This window comes from Bombyx mori, chromosome 24 (assembly GCF_030269925.1).
Source record: "Bombyx mori chromosome 24, ASM3026992v2".
In the NCBI taxonomy this organism is placed as follows: Eukaryota; Metazoa; Arthropoda; class Insecta; order Lepidoptera; family Bombycidae; genus Bombyx; species Bombyx mori.
The window spans coordinates 10,179,502-10,200,401 of NC_085130.1; the positions used below are offsets into that span (position 1 = coordinate 10,179,502).

The 20,900-nt window shown below is 38.9% G+C and overlaps 2 protein-coding genes across 2 annotated transcripts in view; one reads left to right on the plus strand and one right to left on the minus strand.

Annotated features, from left to right (window-relative positions):
- GSTo3 (glutathione S-transferase omega 3) lies at window positions 1-18,709 on the minus strand. Its single transcript, NM_001046970.1, is given in 6 exon segments — window positions 1-699; window positions 1,725-1,858; window positions 3,236-3,338; window positions 4,714-4,880; window positions 5,543-5,713; window positions 18,594-18,709. Coding segments are annotated over 6 exon segments (723 nt in total). The 5' UTR covers window positions 18,622-18,709; the 3' UTR covers window positions 1-579.
- LOC101735789 (gastrula zinc finger protein XlCGF49.1) overlaps window positions 18,175-20,900 on the plus strand; it is a 10,206-nt gene continuing 7,480 nt past the window's right edge. Inside the window, exon 1 of the mRNA XM_021348108.3 lies at window positions 18,175-18,253. Coding sequence (XP_021203783.2) covers window positions 18,190-18,253 — 64 coding nt within the window. The 5' untranslated portion in view covers window positions 18,175-18,189. The remainder of the gene's footprint in view (window positions 18,254-20,900) is intronic.

Below are 20,900 nucleotides of genomic sequence, written 5' to 3' on the forward strand. Positions count from 1 at the left end.
TTGACTTTGACATTGACAACAGTCTCTAAATGTTCTGCTGCCTTTTCCACCATCAAGTGGGCCGTATGCTCGTCCGCTTACAATGGCAATAAAAAAAGAAACTTGAAGATGGCGCTACTGTAGCAAAATTGAAAAAAATATTAAAAGTTGGAATTTTAATGCAAATAGTTCGCGCCCTTATTAATTTTTTTTAATCAGAATTAAAACTTGAAGGTTTAAACTGAATTTTTGGAAAATCATATTTTTTTTTCAATTTCTCTTCATACAGATAATTTAAAATTTTACAATCATCGCAATAAGAACTATTATTTAATTCATTTAGGCTGACGTTTTTCTATAAGATATTACAGATTCCATTGCACCCTCCGTAATATAGATTATAATAGATTCAGATAACAACTCTCCGTAATCCCTTAAGGAAAACAAAATGGCGGCCAGATTTTTTTTTTAATAAGTCTCTTCTCAGGCTCAAGAGCCATACAGCCACACAATAACAAGTCCAGTTTCGACATTCATATTCTAAGTAAACGTTTCCGTGGCCAGGACGAGAGAGGACCCCACCGGATTAATGGTTCGAATCTACAAATAATAGCCCATAGAATGCGCTCTAGCGTTTTTGTAGTAATCGAAATACTCTTGAGGCGAATGCGCGTGCTTCTTAACGATATCATCTAGTTGCATTTGATCACCCCAGTCCGCCTGTAATTAAATAAATGGAAATTTAGTGTTAGTAAAAAAAAAGTATTGTGTGGCCAAAACACAATGCGGCAGGGCGCAGGGCGGTTAAGACTTTTGGCGGCAACGACATGATAAACTTATACAGATAATATATCGTCGTTGTCAAAGCAAAGTCTACTATGTGCACTTTTTGAGATTATTACTTTTTGACAGTTTCGTATAGTTCACAGCCCTATCTACCGTATAAAAAAAAACTGTTATGTGTCTATAGCTTTAATATTTATCTATAGCTTTCATTTGATATATTTCTCAAAAATTCACCTTCATATATAATAAAATTTTATACGAAAATGTTTTTACTCGTTAATTCAAAATACGAGTTTTTCACAACGTAAATGCGCCACACACCTTGAGATATAAGTTCTCAGGTCTCAAGTACAGTTACAACGGCTGCCCCACCCTTCAAACCGAAATGCGTTACTGCTTCACGGCAGAAATAGGCACGGCGGGGGTACCTACCCGCGCGGACTCACAAGACGTCCTACCACCAGTTTGTCGATTCTATTCGAAAGACGCCGCATCAAGTGTGGTCCCATTTTAATTGCATCAAATTTTAAAATAAATTTATTTTCTTTGTTCTTAGTTGGATCTTCTATAGAACCCTTTTCTTATATATTTTTTAAACAATATATCTATATATATAAAAATGATTGCTGTTCGTTAGTCTCGCTAAAACTCAAGAACGGCTGGACCGATTTGGCTAATTTTAGTCTTTAAGTATTTGTGGAAGTCCAGAGAAGATTTAAAAGACGTCCTACCACCAGTAATTACGCAAATTATAATTTTGCGGGTTTTGATTTTTATTACACGATGTTATTCCTTCACCGAGGAAGTCAATCGTGAGCATTTGTTGAGTCCGTATTTCATTAGATAAATTACAGAAATTCGCATCTGCCGTAGGATTCGAAGCTTATTCCACATCAATTAAGTCCACCAAGAGTCTTATACCCTGAACCCCTCAATTAATAAAACTGGATTTTACTTACGAAATTAGGGAAAAGCGATTTCTTCTCCACGAATTTTCTATCGTTGACACACCTCAGGAGGTACAGCCTCTCGACCCAAGGCCAGACCATGTAGTCCAGCATTCCAGGCCGGTTACCGCCGAAGTAATTTGTACCTATATAAAAGATCTGGTTGTAGACAATTGGCGAAGTCCAAGAATGACCCAGATCATGATATGAGGTCTAAGTGTCCTTATACAGCGGCTTTTCTTATTGCTTAGATAGGTGTTAAGTCGTTACTGGAGCCCATAGACATCTACAGCGTAAATGCGCCATCTATTTTGAGATATAAGTTCTAAGGTCTCAGTATAGTTACAACGGCTGCCCCACCCTTCAAACCGAAACACATTACTGCTTCACGGCAGAAATAGGTAGGGTGGTGGTACCTACCCGCGCACTCACAAGAGGTCCTACCACCAATAATAAATGCCACATCCTTCAAGAGGTATTACTGCTTCACAGCAGAGATAGGCAACATATGGGCTCTTAAGGCGCTCCAGCTCAGCACTAGTAACGTACAGAGCAGGTCTTTATCTCTACTCTAAGTAGGCGAAGGTATCTCTGTTAGACTTTTTGGCGGGAACGCGAGGAGTGAAGTTGTGTGATTTGTTTTATTTTGTCTATTAAGTGTTTCTTCAGGTTTAAATGTGTAATAATATTAGTGGTTTATTAACTGTTTAGTATCTGTGAAAGTGCACAAATTAAAATAAAGCCGCTGGACGTAATTTCTCGGGATCCTCCAAAAGGTTCACTGAAAGAGTATCAGTAAATGAGCAATCACCATCGATCACCATTTACTGAGATTATATTTCATCCCATATCATCTCATCTCATTTCATTTAATTTCATTTCACTCCATAATATCATTTTTCATAAAAATAACAATATAAATTAAAATAAGATTTGACCTGAAGGTCTTAGTTACCAGGTCATAAAATCCCTTAAAAGTAAATAATAGTTTAAAAAAACTAACAAAATACGCTTTTATAAAAAATCCAACTAAAACATAGAAAATATATATTAATTAAAAATAGTGTAAAAAAAAAAAAGATTTTATTGTAAAATAAAGCGTGGTGTGCTTTTCAGGACATTATCAAAATAACCCTTCTATTCATATCTGTTCATAAAATATTTATAACTACTGATATCATGCACCCCACGCTTCTTTTACAATTTTTTTTTTTTTTCTTACACTATTTTTAATTCAAATTTATTAAAATTTATTTTCTATTTTTTAGTTGGATTTTCTATAAAAGCGTATTTTGTTTAGTTTTTTTAGACTATTATTTATTTTTCATTTTTTAGATGAATTTAATTTTTTTCAAATTTTTTTTTAATATCGAATTGTTATCGGTCCTGAATAAGTATACTAAATTTCGAGTTAATCCGACGTTTTGAAGGGGGTCAAAATCATGTTCAAAGATTCCGTTACATACTAACATACATACGTCTGAAGCTAATAAAAGCGTATTCAAAAAAAAGAGGGTAGATACCTCTGTTAGTCAATTCCTTCTCGAAGATCTCCAGCGTCTGGATGATCTGCTCACTTCCGAAAGCGAAGTTCGTGTCGAAGCATTCTAGGCTGCCTTTTATGAGCTGTGAATGAAACAAGTTACTGGTGGTAGGACCTCTTGTGAGTCCGCGCGGGTAGGCACCACCGCCCTGCCTATTTCTGCCGTGAAGCAGTAATGCGTTTCGGTTTGAAGGGTGGGGCAGCCGTTGCAACTCTACTGAGACCTTAGAACTGATATCTCAAGGTGGGTGGCGCATTTACGTTGTAGATGTCTATGGGCTCCAGTAACCACTTAACACCAGGTGGGCTGTGAGCTCGTCCACCCATCTAACCAATAAAAAAAAGTGGACGGTTTTATTCGCTTTGTGAGCGGCTGTTTACCGTCGCCCGTGGACATCAGCAATGACAGTGGCGGAGCCAAGCCGCTGCCTACAATTGAGTACTCTCCGCATATCTCGTATGAATATCTGTATGGTTAACGTTCTGAGGATTTTTTCGTTGATAGACATAAGGACCTTTTGTGACCTCACACCATACGGGCTTGGATGACGTGTGCTTCTTTAGACGAGGTTTGAGGAGTCTCAATAGAAAGCAGTAGCTTAGTTGTGTCCCTGATATTACTGAAGTGGTTTGACTCGGGTGTAATGAAATCTGCGTAATTACTGGTGGTAGGGCGTTTTGTAAGCCCGCAAGGGTAGGTACCACCACCCTGCCTATTTCTGCCGTGAAGCAGTAATGCGTTTCGGTTTGAAGGGCGGGGCAGCCGTTGTACTGTTAAAACTGAGTCCTTACAACTCATGTATCGAGGTGGGTGGCGGCATTAACGTTGTTGTCTATGGGCTCCGGTAACTACTTAACACATGAGCTGGTCCCCCTATCTCAGGAAAAAGGGGGTCTAATGCTAGACTGTCCTGTTAAAGGCACTAATAAATTTGTTGTGATTTTTAAATTTCGTCTTTAAGTCCTTCGGGATAAGACCTACATTTATAACTTAATTTTACAGAAAACATCGCATCGATATTGAACCGTTAAACTATTGTTTTTACATGTTCATTTAAGCTAATGACGTCATTACGGGTCCTCCCGATCCACTAACTGTGCTTTTAGGTACTTCAAGCACCGGTCATCGTTCTCGTCGAACCCGTCGCTTGCGACGAAGGGCTCGGCGTGTGAATTAACCCATAGACACAGCCCAGTGAGTTTCTCGCCGGATCTTCTCAGTGGGTCGCGTTTCCGATCCGGTGGTAGATTCTGCGAAGCACTGCTCTTGCTAGGGCCAATGTTAGCAACACTCCGGTTTGAGCCCCGTGAGCTCACCTACTTGTTAGGTTACGCTGATATAGCCTCTCAACGTAACGTAACGTAACGCTGCGTAACTTTTTTTTCGTTACGTGACGTCTCCTATCAAGCAGCCATACGCGGCTTCGTTCTAAATTATCGCCAGATCTGTTTCCTGACCTCGTTGAATCTTTCGATCAGCAACCGGTCCTGGGCCTTGACGTAAGGGTCGTGGGAGTGGAGCGTGTGCCTCGTGTACTTCTCATCCAGGTAATCGCAGATCACGACGCTTTCGAAGAGGAACCTGTCCCCCTGGTCCGTAGGAATCTCCAGCACCGGAATCTTCACTGCAGAAAGAGAACCAATTTTGATGCCGTTTTTAGTGAGCTTTTGTATTGTAAGGTTAATGGTGACGTCATTTGGGGGCATGAGCTAAACGTGGATGTGGTAAATTGTAAAGATTTAACGTATAGCACGACGGCTTCGCGGTAGAAATATGGGGGATGGTAGTACATGTCAAAATGGGTTCAAAATACCACCAGTAATTAAGATTTTTTTCTTAATTAATGGTTTTTATTATTGTTTAGTTTTACGTTTTTTATTTTTTTTATTGCCCTTGTAGGCAGACGAGCATACGGCCCACCTGATGGTAAGCGGTTACCGTCGCCCATGAACTTCAGCAATGCCAGAAGCAGAGCCAAGCCGCTGCCTACCGTTAAGTACTCTTAAACACCGTGGAGAGGAGCTCATTCCAAAGCCAGATGGTACGTGGCAAAAAAGATCTCATTCGGTTTGAAGGGTGGGGCAACCGTCGTAACTTTACTGAGACCTTAGAACTTATATCTCAAGGTGGGTGGCGCATTTGCGTTGTAAATGTCTATGGGCTCCAGTAACCATTCAACACCAGGTGGGCTGTGAGCTCGTCCATCCATCTAAGTAATAAAAAAATTAAAAAAAAAAAACCAGTACACCGGGCGTCTTTGGAGCATAGACGCTATCACAGACTCACATCTGGGGTTCTTCGCACGGAACCACTCCGGCAGCCTCAGCGGGTCGAGCCTGTAGACCTCATACTTGATCCTCTTGGCTTCGAGGACGAGGAGCACCCTGTGACCGTACGGGTTCATGTCGACATGGTACAGACGAAGCTTGTCCGTCAGAGCCGGTGGCGGAATCACACCTGGAAATTGAATTTTTCTTCAGCTCAATAGCTTTATTTATTTTATTTATTTATTTATTTATGTACACACAGAAAACAAGACACAGTACAGAGTAATAGGAAAATTATGTACAAAGGCACTGCTTATTTCTTTGAGAAATCTCTTCCAGCAGACCTGCGAGAGGATAATGAGAATAATAATAAAAAGTGATAAGTGTGTGTAGAACACATAACTAAAATAACAAATACAACATGAGAATTATAGCACATACACATAGCAAATATTATAAGTAACACAGTAACACTCGTATATGCGAAGAGTATAGAACCATGATCATTCGGTTGATGATAGATAAAATTGTTTGACCTTGTATTTAAAAACGGAAACAGACTTGCAAACTCGGATGTCAGCCGGCAACGAATTCCACAGTCTGACCGCGTGCACAGTAAAGGAGTGAGAATAGAAATTGGTTTTGTGGGAAGGGAATAACAAAACAGAACGTTGGTTGGACCTGCAGGGAGCATCAGGAGAACGAATGAAAGAGAATCGCTCACGTAAATATAAGGGAGAAGTGGGCTTATGTAGGATATTGAATAGGAGACATAATATTCGAGTATTCCTACGAAGGCGTATAGGGAGCCATTTAAGTTCTTTGCGAAAATGAGAAACATGATCGAATTTTCTGAGATTGTATATAAAACGGATACATAGATTTTGCATCCTCTCAAGCTTGTTTGAGAGCTCCTCAGTGGCATCCAAGTAGCAGGCATCGGCGTAATCAATTATGGGTAGAATGAGAGCTTGGACGAGAGATATTTTTGTATGCTGAGGTAAGAAGCCCTGCAGACATCTCAACGAGTGCAAGGCAAAGTGCACCTTCCTACTAATCTCAGCAACGTGAGAACTCCACGAAAGATGTCGATCTACAATAACACCCAGGTTTTTAACTGAATCGGTTAGAGTTATTTGAGTCCCATCCAAATAAATTGGGGGGAGTATAGGATCGCTGAGTCTACTGCGCAATTGTTTACCCCCTATAATGATAGCCTGTGATTTTCTCGGATTAATGTGCAGACCGTAGGCTTTTGCCCATTCACTGATAGACTTCAGATCACTGTTCATCGCAGCAATAGCCGATTCAACTTCAGGCTCCGAGAAGTGGCGATATAGCTGGAGATCGTCTGCGTAGAGGTGGAATTTAGAAGATATAAGCCTAGTGACAGAGTTTATAAACACAGAAAACAGAAGAGGAGAAAGAACACCACCTTGGGGAACGCCCGCACTGACGTTCTGCCAATCCGAGAAAGTCTCGTCAAGACGGACACATTGCGAGCGCCCCCGAAGGTAACTATCAAACCAGTTAATAGCAGATGAGGAGATATTGTTTGATTTGAGTATTTCGAGCAGAACATCGAAGTCAACAGAGTTAAAAGCGCTGCTGAAATCTAACAACACTAATAAAGTTAGTTGTTTGTTTTCCATGGCCCAGCGAATGTCATCGGTCACTTTTAGAAGAGCTGTAACCGTGCTGTGGCCCTTGCGAAAACCAGATTGGAAGGAGCTAAGAAGATTGTGGGAGAGGAGAAAAGACGACAGCTGACGGTGGACAATGTGCTCAAGGACTTTGGAAAGAAAAGGAAGTATAGATATAGGCCGGAACTGAGATGGCAAAATAGGATTGGGGCTTTTTGGGATAGGAACAACGTAGGCTTGTTTCCAAGAATCAGGAAAGTTGCTAGAGGTAAAGGAAAAATTGAAAATATGGGTAAGTATAGGTGCTACCGTTGCTTTCCATTTTTAACCTTTAAAAGAGAGGAGAAGGTTCTCAATTCGACGGTTTTTTGTGTATTCATTGCTTAGATGGATGGTGAACTCACGGCCCACATGGTGTTAAGTGGTTACTGGAGCCCATAGACATGTACAATGTAAATGCGCCATCCACCTTGAGGTTATGAGTTCTAAGGTCTCAGTATAGTTACAACGGCTGCCATACCCTTTAAACTGAAACGCACTACTGCTTCACGGCAGATAACTCGAAATTTGGCTTACTCATCAAGGACCAATGACAATTCAATATTTTAAACAGTTAGACCCGTTATCCTTGCTAGAATAATCAGGATTAGCGATGTTTTGTTGGAACCATTTGACAATTTTAACAACTCTTCCACAATACAAACAAAGCCCAATTCAACCACTGTATAGATTAATAGCTTATTATTGACATGCTCATGTTTAATTGTAACACCATATTTAATGATTAACTAGCTGACCCGACAGATGTTCAAAGTTTCCGTTTCATACATACATACATACTTATGAAGCTAATAAAAGCGTGTTAATGAGATAGGTGTTTGTTTATTTTCTTTTAGGAACGATGACTGGATGACACGAAGGCGTTTCCAGTTTCACCAAGACTGGTGGGTGAGCAAAGGCTCAGCCAGGAGGGGTGAGATTTGCTAACAACTGCCCGAGCGCCTCCAAAAGACCTAACAACTCAAGAGCAGCTGCTTCGCCGAGTGAATCTACTACCGGATCGGTAGCGCCGATTCTATTGTGCAACAAACGGGAATTTCTAACCGGAAAATCTATCAGGACATTTACGATAGAAATTGTGGTTAAAACGTCGAGACGTTGCGAAACGCGACCATTAGCTGCAACCATTGTGTGGTAATGCATCGTGAACCTTGACACACATTACGAATGAGCATGAAGGCGAATAAGAGTGCTGTGTCAACGGCACGTACTTAACTACACGTGGAGAACGAACACGCCGAAATTCTCGATGTTATTAGTACCTATTAACGAAAAACCAACCCAATTTATATAAGGCAAGAAAGACGAGAACTGCATAAAATAATGGATATTTGTTTATTTGTGATCAAAGTTTAAAGTTTCGCGGACGATGAAATAAATAAAGGAAAAACCAATGATATATATTTAAAATATAGACTCCTTATTCGCGCTTCCCTCATTCGACTTTTTAACTGGTGGTAGGACTTCTTGTGAGTCTGCACGGGTAGGTACCACTGCTCTGCCTATTTCTGCCGTGAAGCAGTAATGCGTTTCGGTTTGAAAGATAAGAGCAGCCGTTGTAACTATACTGAGACCTTAGAAGTTATATCTCAAGATGAGTGGCGCATTTACGTTTTAGATGTCTACGGGCTCCAGTAACCACTTAACACCAGGTGGGCTGTGAGCTCGTCCACCCATCTAAGCAATAAAGAAAAACATTCGAGATTTCAATAATCGCGAATTAAAAAAAAAATGCGACCCAATACGCGGCTAAAGATTTCTTTATTCACCGATCTAATCAGTACATCGGTACATGCACATTGATAGAAAGGATTCTAATATTCACATATCCAACCGAATATCCTTTGTAAGCGCGTCGTCAAATGCACTAATAGAATAGTAAAATATACCTTATTACAACATAGCCTAATGCCGAGTTTACATTACGAAATTAGTGTCATGCATGTTGAGCTCAGTTTCACGAAAGTAGTTTCGATATATGCGAAAGTAATTTCGTTAAAAAATTAGTGTCGCGAAATCAACAGTATCGCAGTAACCATGGCGCCAACAGCATCAAAGCTATAATTTGCTATATTCAATGTAGCTAAAGAAATGCTTATATACCTATAAACTTAAAAAAAGACTATCAAGAAAAAAAAAGTTGGTAGATTCGAGGATGGTCAACAAGAAGGCATTTAGGTGCAATGAAGTTAGTCTCTGAATTAGCAGATGAAGATCCTGAGAGTTATAAAAACTATTTTCGAATGAGTGAAGATAATTTTGATTTTTTACTATATGTGTTTCGGGACCCTTGTCATTGATATTCATTAATAAGATCTATATTTTTATCTGTACTCCATCGTTGGTTTGCCATTTTCAACGTTTGTAGCGCGTCCGAACTAACAATACACACGTCCGCACAGCGCAGGCCCTTTCGCGACATTAGTTTCACGTCGCGTTTACACTATGAAATTAGTTGCATGACATTAATTTCACCAAAAAATCGCGCAGGGCATGAAACTAATTTCCATGCATGAAATTAATGCATGCATTACGAAAGTATTAAATTACACGTGAAACTGTTAGTAAAACTAATGTCACGAAATTAATTTCACGCCACTAATTTCGTAATGTAAATCCGCCTTAAAGTATGTTAAGCTATTGCATAGCTTTTATCGTGGGCTTTGAGCGCGACGACTGAATCAAGAAATGCCGTAACGAAAATAAAACCTAACACCCCCCACTCCACCTAACATGCTCGCGTCCAACACATTCACACGTTGCGCTTGTGTAGTGTTTGTAAATAAGCGCGCGGCGTGATGTCGCACTGCATACGCATCATGAAAAGTCTGCCCATCTTTCTCTCGAGCGGTCTAGCTTATGAGTGTGAAGGGGACAGTTATTATTTTGTTTTTCTTATTTTATTATTGTTTTAATATTAAATTATTATTGTCTAATTATAATTGCATAAGTTGATAAAAAAAAAACTATGCAATATATAGCTTTACCGCGGCAGTCCCCAAATGCCACGTGTGTTTTTTTTGTGACTTCGGAACGTCCTGTAATCCGATATATGTAAATAACTATTCCACATTCACTTGTTTCTGTATACGCGGCGTATTTACGAAACATATACAACGCGCGAATAAAGAGCTTTTATAGTTATACCCACGTGGTATTTTTGCGTTGTTATTTATTACGCTTGTACCCCAAGTATTGCTGTTGTCAATGAGCGACGGTGACTACTCACCATCCAGGCGCCGTATTGCTTTGCCTTGAACAGCAGTCATCAAAATTGTACGAATCATGAGACTTATAAAATAACTATTTATCTACACCCTGTAGATTAGCGTACCGTTTATACAGGATGTCCCAAAACTCAAAGAGGTCAAGTTATATCGGAAAATTTCAAAGAAGATTCCTTTTTTTTTTACTGTGATCAAAAATTTCACAATCTCGCAGTTCCGGTCCGGTGGTAGATTCTGCGAAGCACTGGTGACCCATTACACATGGAATCCTATTTTGGAGTCGGATGACCGTGCGTGATTTGTTCCCGATTATTATTTATAATACTACAAGCTAACCGAGCAGACTTCGTAGTGCCTCGATCGATAAATAAAAGACCTAAACTTTTGTATAAAATAAACATAAAACAAACAAAAGGAATCCGTCCGAAGGGAGACACATCAAAGGGAAAACAAAATTGTTATTTTTATTTAATTCCGAGCATTTTCATATTTATCTACCTTTTAAACCTTCTCTGGACTTCCACAAATAATTCAAGACCAAAATTGGCCAAAACGGTCCTGCCGTTCTCGAGTTTTAGCGAGACTAACGAACAGCAATTCGTTTTTATATGTAAAGATTATTAGTTACTAGTGGTCCCTCAATAGTTGAAATTCGAATATAATTAATTTGAATGATAAGTTTGAACATTATTCGGGGTATATGGTCAAAGACTATCGTAGCCCTCTATAATAACAAATTTCGCCATAGCTACACTATAGATAAGTAATATTGAAGACAAACAATATCAATCAATTCTGAATTTGACGACAGACTTCACTATCACTACATAGTACAGGGTGGCCCATAAGTCCTTTGATATGAAAAATTTTTTATTAAAATAAAACTAATTACATTATGAATTAAATTTTTATTTACATAAAAAGCTTAAAAAACGGGAATTATTTTTTGAAAATAACATCTCCTAAATGTAATCCGTTGCGATCACGGCACTCTTGCAAACGACGTCTAAAATTGTCGATGACTGCGCGGCACATCACTGCTGAAATGCTTGTCATTTCTCTGCGGATGTTTTCTTTTAGGGCCTCAATTGACCGCGGGTTTGTGTCCTATACTTTAGCCTTAAGGTAGCCCCACAAAAAAAAATCCATCGGGGTCAGATCTGGACTACGTGGAGGCCAGGAAATGTCTCCTCTCTTAGAGATAACTTTGCCAGGAAAAAGTTGACGGATAACGGGCATAGCAGTGTTAGAGGTGTGAGAAGTGGCCCCATCCTGTTGAAACCACGTCCTGGCATTAAAGCCTGAAAAGTTTTGCAATTCTGGTATGAAAAACTCTTCGATCATAGCCACATATCGCTCCGACGTAACAGTAACTGCGCGCCCTCTGCCATCCTCAAAGAAGTAAGGCCCTAGGATACCATGGGCTGACATAGCGGCCCAAACAGTCACTTTCGGACTATGTAAGGGCTTCTGATGCTTAAGTTTTGGATTGATGGGGCTCCAATAGCGGCAATTTTGTTTACTAACATGCCCGTTAAGATGGAAATGAGCCTCGTCAGAGAACATTATGTTATTGAAGGAAGTAAACCGATTCAACATTTCATTCGCATAATTTTGTCTTTGAATACCGTCAGTTTCCTTTAATTCTTGAACCAACTGAATTTTGTAAGGGTGCATATGTAAATCTTTCTTCAAAATCCGTTGTAACGATGTCCTGGATACGTTTAATGCTCTGGCGCGCTTACGAGTTGACTGTGTCGGATTTTCGCGAATAGACTGTGTTACTGTGTCTATGTTTTGTTCCGTACGTGACGTCCTTGGGCGACCCAACCGCGGTTTATCTAACGTCGAACCGGTCTCCTCGAACTTAGCAACCCAGTTCTTAATCGTTTGAAGAGTTGGAGTGTCGTCAAAGTTGTGTAAACCTTTGTGTTCTCGAAATTTACGCCGCGCAACGGTTGCCGAATTGTCGTTTTTATAAAACTCGCGCACACAAAACGCACGGTCCGCTCCGGTAAAACGCTCCATCGCAAATAAATTCCCAGAAACCGAAGTTACTCCCCCCGCTTCCCCTGCACCGCTCACGCGCGCCCTGTTCGTTTTATTCAAATTTTACTTTTCAAAGGACTTATGGGCCACCCTGTATAAAACAAAGTCGCTTTTTCTGTCCCTATATCTATATGTATGCTTAAATCTTTAAAACTACGCAACGGATTTTGATACGGTTTTTTTTAACAGATAAAGTGATTGAAGAGGAAGTTTTATATTTATAAAAACATCCATAGAGTAGTGGAGAAATCAATAATAAATCACAGTTTCCGAAGCGAAGCGAGGGCGGGTTGCTAGTTAACAATAAACAAAAGAGTATATATGCGTGTGTATGTCAAATACATGGTAGTGTGTGTAATGTTTTTTTTATTGATTTCATTTATTTTTATGTACAATTTTTAAAAAATATTAGCATTCTGCACTCCTTCCCTATATTCTCTAAAGTGAAGGTAATTGCAAAGTACCCCCCCCCCCCCCCCCCCGTCCGCCCAATTTTCGTAAGAACAGGGTACAATATTTTTTCTTCACGCATTAAGATTACTAGCGGCCCTTTAACAAAAATTTCAACGATATTTGACGTTGTTTTATTTTTTTAAATAAAAGAAAACTTATTGAGGCATAACTATAATAGTTAAGAAATATACTGTCGCGACACTTTTTATAAATAATAATGTGTTCTACAAAGTCGTAGTACATTATTAATCGATGCCTCCAATGAACACTAACTCTAACTCCAAATTCGTAAGTTTACAGGAGGAGAGTTTAAACGAAAAAAGTTGATAAATATATTTGCAATAATAAAGATTTTATGTTTTTTTCTTGTGTAACTAGCTGATTTACTCTTGCTTCGAACCCCATTAATAATTAATTTGTAATACTTTTAAAATAGTGAAGCGATTTGCGTGAAAAACGAAAATTTCAAAATTTTGAGTTAGAGTAGTGTTCATTGGAGGCATCGATTTTATTCTATCATCAATAGTTTTCGCAGGGCACGTGATGTAAAAAATATTTTACGTAATTTTTTAACACCGTGGGTTACATTATTGGAAATTTAGTAAGGATCCCTAGTTTTTTTCAACAAAGATTATATCCTATATCACTCGGGAATAGTGTAGCTCCCAAACAGTGAAATAATTTTTCAAATCAGTTTAGTAGTTTCGGAGCCTATTCAATACAAACAAACAAATCTTTCCTCTTTATAATATTTTATAGTATAGAAGTATAGATAGTATAGATAGTATTGATTAACCGTCTTATTTATATTAATCATTTTATTTTCCTTCACTTTCCTTCATAGTAAACGCTATCGGTTAAATTCTCGAATGCAAATAACATTATCGGTCAAAATAATTGGGTTGAACGCGCACAGATCTGCATGAATCTCTCGAAATAAAACTGGGTCACTGAACTCGACGTTGCGATGACCGACATTTTGTTTACACTCTACTTGTTAGATAGAATAACAAAAATATACGTAGGTTTTTTTTTTACCTCACTCACGGACTCAACCTCAAAGAGTTTGCTAACACTAGCCCTTTTCTTTTCTTCCTACCTATGCTGATAGCCTTGAGAGACTATTTCAGCTTTACCTTAGCGTGTAGGTGAGCTCACGGGGCTCAAACCGGAGGTGTTGCTAACACTGGCCGTAGCAAGAGTCGTGCTTCGCAGAATCTACCACCGGATCGGGAACGCGACCCACTGAGAAGATCCGGCGAGAAACCCATGGGCTGTGTCTGGGTTAATTCACTCGCCGAGCCCTTCGTCGCAAGCGACGGGTTCGACGAGGACGGTGACCAGTGCTTGTGGTGCCTAAAAGCACCGTTAATGGATCAGGAGGATCGGTAATGACGTGCTTTGGGCGACGTCGACGGTTTACTATTCGGTCTACATTATCCACAACGACCCTCCTCAGTAGTGAGAGATTTTTTGGCGACACCTAAATAGGTAGTGTATATTAGGAGCTGCTAAATCGACTGAAAAATTAAAAAAATGGCGAACTTACCTAATTGGCATACCCGTAATATACAGCCGTGTGGACACACTACTGTGCTTGGTGCGAGTTTTTTAACGTTCTCGATAGCGTAAAAGTTAGCTCATATTTGTATTGAATGCGATTGTTTGCGTACGTTTGCCGCTAGGGGCGCTGTTCCAACTGAACAGAACAGAATCTACCACCGGATCGGAAACGCGACCCGCGTAGAGAATCCGGCGAGAAACTCAGCGGGCTGTGTCTGTGGGTTAATTTACTGGTAGAGCCCTTCGTCGCAAGCGTTCGACGAGAACGGTGACCGGTGCTTGGGGTACCTAAAAGCACCGTTAGTGGATCGGGAGGATCCGTAATGTGTTTAGGGTAACGTTGACTGTTTAACATTCGATCCACAGGATCGGGTATGCATTAGCCCTAGCAAGAGCACTGCTTCGTTAAATCTACCATTGGATCATAATCGCGACCCACCGAGAAGATCGAGAAGGGAAAAAAGAAATTAGGCAGCGGTTTGGCTCTGCCCCCCGGCATTGCTGAAGTCCACGGGCGAAGGTAACCACTCACCATCAGGTGAGCCGTACGCTCGTCTGCCTATAAGGGCAATAAAAAAAATGCTAGTTTAAAACAATACAAAAATATCATATTCGGCAATTTCCCACATGCATCGTGTTCTGGTGTTTTTCATCAAATCAGCATCATCATCATCATCACAGTCGGCTACTCTTGGCAGAGCTGTCGTGGTCATGTGGACGCCTTGTTTATTAAAGCCTTGACATGTGGTCCTCCATAGTTCGCGAACTGAGGCTTGACGCACGCACTCGTTAAGTGGGGTTTTGGTAAGGATTTGATCAGTCCAACGCATAGGACTGGTATAGTTTTTAATCGATTTCAAATAAGGAGGAGATTCTAAATTGAGCCGTATTTTCCTGTGTGTGTTACGTCAGTAAAGAGATGAACCCATTTCTATGTTTCTTTAAAAGGTTTTGCTTTTCATTTACATTGTATCAAGACCTGACCTGTTTCTGAGTTATCCTTAACAATGCATGTTTCGCAGGCATCTTTAATGTATTTCGACTATATAAATACTAAATGAATAATAAATCATGCACGGGCATCCGGTCCCAAATTACGATTCCCTGTGTTATGGGTACCAGAGACTGAGATTAGTATTCCCTGTGTTATAGGTACCAGAGACTGATAAACATACTTATATACGTTTTTAAATATATAGATAATAAACACCCAGACGAAGAGCAAACCTGTTCATCACGCAATGCTTGCCCGATGTGGGAATCGAAACTACGACCCTCTGCGCAAAATTCAGGGCTACCGCACCTTCTTTCTTTTTCTTACCCTTTCGCTGGTAGCCTAAGGGGCTATTCTAGCTACGCCTAGACGGGTAGGAGAGCTCACGGACTCAACCTGAGAGAATTTGCTAACACTGGCCCTAGCAAGAGCCGTGCTTCGCTGAATCTACCACCGGATCGGAATCGCGACCCACTGAGAAGATCCGGCGAGAAACTCAGTTGGCTGTGTCTATGGGTTAGTTCCCTCGTCGAACTTTTCGTTGGAATCGACGAGTCGATCGACGACGATGGCAATAAAAAGAAATGCTTGAGATTTTAAATACTACATATTGATCTACTACACAAGTCACGAAAAATATTTAATTTTTGAACACAGCCCACTTGACTGTTAAAAACTGTTATATTCACATAATTTCCTACACTAGCGCTATGTCGGCGAGTCTTCCAACAACAACGCGCTGTTTACAGACGGACACTTTATCAACTTGTCCCCTATACAAGATGGCGCTCCTTACTTCTACCCTCCATATGTACAGGTTACGTCGAAATATCTAGTTCTCTTATCGTTGATTCTGGCTAGACGTTGACAGAATTAAAGATTTTTAGGTTTTAATCTCTTCTTAGCTGTATCTTTTCATTTTCTCATTGCATACTTAAAATGTAACATCCACTAACGCACTTCGGTCGTCGGTGACTAGGAAAAGCGTATTTGAAACGTCGCAAACATTATGTTACGCCGACAGGAGTAACGCCATCTATCGCCGAATAGTCGAACGAATGTCAAAGGATTTAGTAGCACCTAGAACGCTTGAGAGGTACAATGCCATATATTGTCAGATAGCGGAAACACAATACTAGAAATATGTGGAATATCTATACTAATATTATAAAGAGGAAAGATTTGTTTGTTTGTTTGTTTCGAATAGGCTCCGAAACTACTGGACCGATTTGAAAAATTATTTTTCCATTAGAAGCCGACATTGTCCCTGATGAACATAGGCCACTTTTTTAATTTTTTTTTGGTTTCATGTGTGTTTTAATGTTTCCGAAGCGAAGCGAGGGCGGGTCGCTAGTTCTCGATAAATCTAGGGATGTCGTATCGACTATAAAAGCGTTGCAGAGATGGCACGCATTCAGTTAGTAATCAGAACTACTCGAAACCAAACAGCGAACGGATCACCTGAAGCGAATTGAGAATTTTAAAGTGTTTTAAGCGTTCTAAGTGTTGAATACAATTTTTAGTTGTACTTTGTTGGAATTTTATTTATCCCGAACCCCAGCGCGTAACAATTATAATGACACTAAGCTATGTGAATGATTTGTCGCATTTATTTCCGCTGTCCGGTTTATATATGCTGAATTATCAAACCCATAACTTTCCTTTAGTACTGGGGATGTTTTTTTCTTTATAATGCCGTAAGAGGACAGGCGGCAGGACCGTCTTGTGCGGGCGCTACTGGTCCAAGACTCGTTTGCCTTGGATTCAAAGAATGTGAACGAAAGCGCTTAAAAGGAACACGTGAACTTTTAGCGGGAACGCAGGTAGTAAGCTCGTTTAAGCTCTTATATTATGTTAATTTAGTGTTTCTTCAATTTTAAAAGTGTTTGGTGTACGGATATCGAAATAGAGTCACGGACGTGGCCTCGCGGGCTCATCTAAGTCGTCGTGGCCTAAAGGATAAGGCGTCCGGTGCATTCGTATGGAGCGATGCACCGGTGTTCGAATCTCGCAAGCGGGTACCAAATTTTCTAATCAAACACGTATTCAACAAATGTTCGCGATTGACTTCCACGGTGAAGGAATAACATCGTGTAATAAAAATCAAACCCGCAAAATTTTAATTTGCGTAATTACTGGTGGTAGGACCTCTTGTGAGTCCGCGCGGGTAGGTACCACCACCCCGCATATTTCTGCCGTGAAGCAGTAATGCGTTTCGGTTTGAAGGGTGGGGCAGCCGTTGTAACTATACTGAGACCTTAGCACTTATATCTCAAGATGGGTGGCGAATTTACGTTGTAGATGTCTATGGGCGCCAGTAACCACTTAACACCAGGTGGGCTGTGAGCTCGTCCACCCATCTAAGCTTTACACTTCAAGGAGAAGCTGAAATAGCCTCTCAAGGCTATCAGCATAGGTAGGAAAAAAAAAGATGGACTTTTTTCAAAACAACATAACAAAAAGACTTGTTAACTTGACAACCGTCATAAAAATAAAAATAAAAATGAGCTATGTATGTACCTACTTTTTCGTGCGCCATTTAAGTACACACATACTAAGTAGGTATGTTATAATCCAAACAATTAAAATTCGTTAAATGACATTGGCGGAGTCCTGCCGGTAATTTCGCATTACAGTTTAAAATAAATGTCCTTGCTCATATTATTTATCGTCTAGAATGCATTCTCAATTGTCTTGTGTAGTTAAACAGTTGTTTAATGGTTCAAATGAGAATTCAAAAGGTAATTGTTTCCGAAATTTTGAGTCTACTTTACTTTTGTATTAAAACATTATTTTAGGACATTACATAATTTTATTGTTTGCTCATTTAGCTTTTTGAGTATGTGCATATAATTATAATTGTACAACTTAACATTTAATGAAATATTTATACCATAATGAAGAGAAATTTCATTTTCTTTAATAGGTTATCTTTGGTTAATATTTTATTTTTCTCAATGACAAATGTATAAAGAATCTTTTAATATTAAAAGAAGTAGGTACCCACACAATCGTTATTTATTTTCAACAAATTTGTACTTTAAATTGGTTTAAAACAAAAAAAAATGATAACACACTTACCGGCGTTTACGGAGTGAAAATAAGTCATGTTTTCACGTAGTTATTATTATATTGTACATATAATTTTTATCACTTCGATTACTTGGATTGTAGCCGTGTGCACATTGCCGCTATACTCGTCGGAATAGGTGAATACGTCACTTTTAAAATTAAGCCACCGTATGACATCACTCGCGACCCGATTATCAACTATGCGGCTGATTTAGCGACAACACAACATTTCGTATTTTTCTACGTCGACTGTCTGTTTTAAATTTAGCCGGGTTTTACCTAGAAGGCCGTGCGGACCTACCTATGTTTTTTTTTTATCGCTTATCCGTGTACCTACTTTGAATAAAAATTTTCTTTTAATTATTAATTATTTGGATACCTACGTAACGAAATGAATTTTGTCAGGTGTGACTCATCAATTAGCCTCAAATCTGGCGCGACAAGGACAATAACATTAGTGTGTTTGATATCAATATTATAATAAATTATTTATAGGTTTACGCACTTTACACATCATTTTGAATAAAAGACGTTTTTTATTTTATAATTAAACTTTTTACATTCACGGCTTAGGTAAGTGTTATTGTCAAAGATAATTTGTATCTCGATCGATTTTTTTAAAGCTTTGACAATATGTTTATGATTCTAAAAAAACAAACAACACTTTTAATTTTAAAACAGTGTATACAAATGTACAATATTTATTTAATTTACTAAATAGCTTAAGTTGATATTCACTGTATTGTTTTATCAATAAATATTAATTGTTGAAAAAACATATACATATTTGCATTAACAAAACGTTTGATATTATTACCTAAAAATTAAATTTCTAACTTCATGGTAGATTTTATCAAGGAGCAATTTGTAATATTTCATTTTTTTAAATCCAAATAAGGAAATCGTTTCTATGTTAATAACTCTAAATCTAAACATAATAAATCCGTAGATGTAATTATAGCATAAAAAATCCAAAGCTGGTATTTTTTGTTTCTAATGATATCAAATGGTATGTAAAACTTTAATTTTAAATATTTCCAAATACGTAAAACAAAAAAAAAAAAATCGTATTTTGTTTTGTCTGTACTCTCAACTTACTTTAATTCAAATTGTAGGCTGTTTTTTAAATTTCCTCTGATATTAACTAGCACGATTTTATAATATTATTCGTGGATCCCATAAATAAAATGTATATTTCATCGTCAACCAAGATCAATTTAGAGATCAGCAAGATCAATAATTCCTTAGTGTATTTGAATAAATATTTCGCATTCGGACATGACAAACGAAGCGAAAGCGTGCCACTTAGTGGATGTGAGCCGCAACTACTCGTCAAATATCGGCTCACTTCGGGTGGTGTGGTTCGCAGTGGTGTGGCAGAGCCGAAGTGTCATCGCTCGGGTGGAAACAAAACACATGCCTGACTTAGGAAGAGTGAAGATGTCTCAGAACTGTTTCCATGTCATGCTGTGCAATCTCTTTCTACGATTACCCACCTAATACCATACTCATTTAAAATAAGTATGGAGATAGCTATCACAGAACAACAGTTGTTCGTTAAATTTACAAGATATATTTGCATATATGTACATATTTCGAATGATAACGTTCGGACCGTCAGTCTACCAAACAATTTCACCCGCTCGGTAAAGATCTTTTCTTTGTCGTTTACCTTCAAATATATTTATATACCAGTATGTCTCTTATATATTATATTGCCTCTTTTTAAATTTAAAATGACTTAATAAAACTCCCTACTTAATATGACTTATTATACCTTATAGGTTTTTGCTCTCAATGATTATATTTTTGTTCTTTTTGGTCAAGTATTTGTTTAATTCAGTAAGATAGATGGTTGCTTTACTTCTATTTTAAAAACAATACCATTGCCGAACCTTCTCTTCTAAATATGATCAATGTAATTTTTTTCTTCCAAAAGTAGCGTTGATGTTTTTTTATTGCTTACGACGAGCGTTTTACCTGAAACCTGATTTTAAGTGGTTACCGAAGCCTAAATACATCTACAACGTATATGCTGCCACCTACCTTGAGATATGAGTTCTAAGGTCTCAGTTTTTACAGCACAACGGCTGCCTCACCCTTTAAACCGAAACGCATGCTTCACGGCAGAAATTTTTTTTTGTTTTTTGTTTTTTTTATCATTGAAAGATTACTGGTGGCCCGGAGGCCTTTCCAGTTTCACCAGGACAGGTGGGCGAGCAAAGGCTCAGCCAGGAGGGGTGGGATTTGCTAACAGCTACCCGAGCGCCTCCGAAGGAGACCTAACAGCCCAAGAGTAGCTGCTTCGCGAATGAA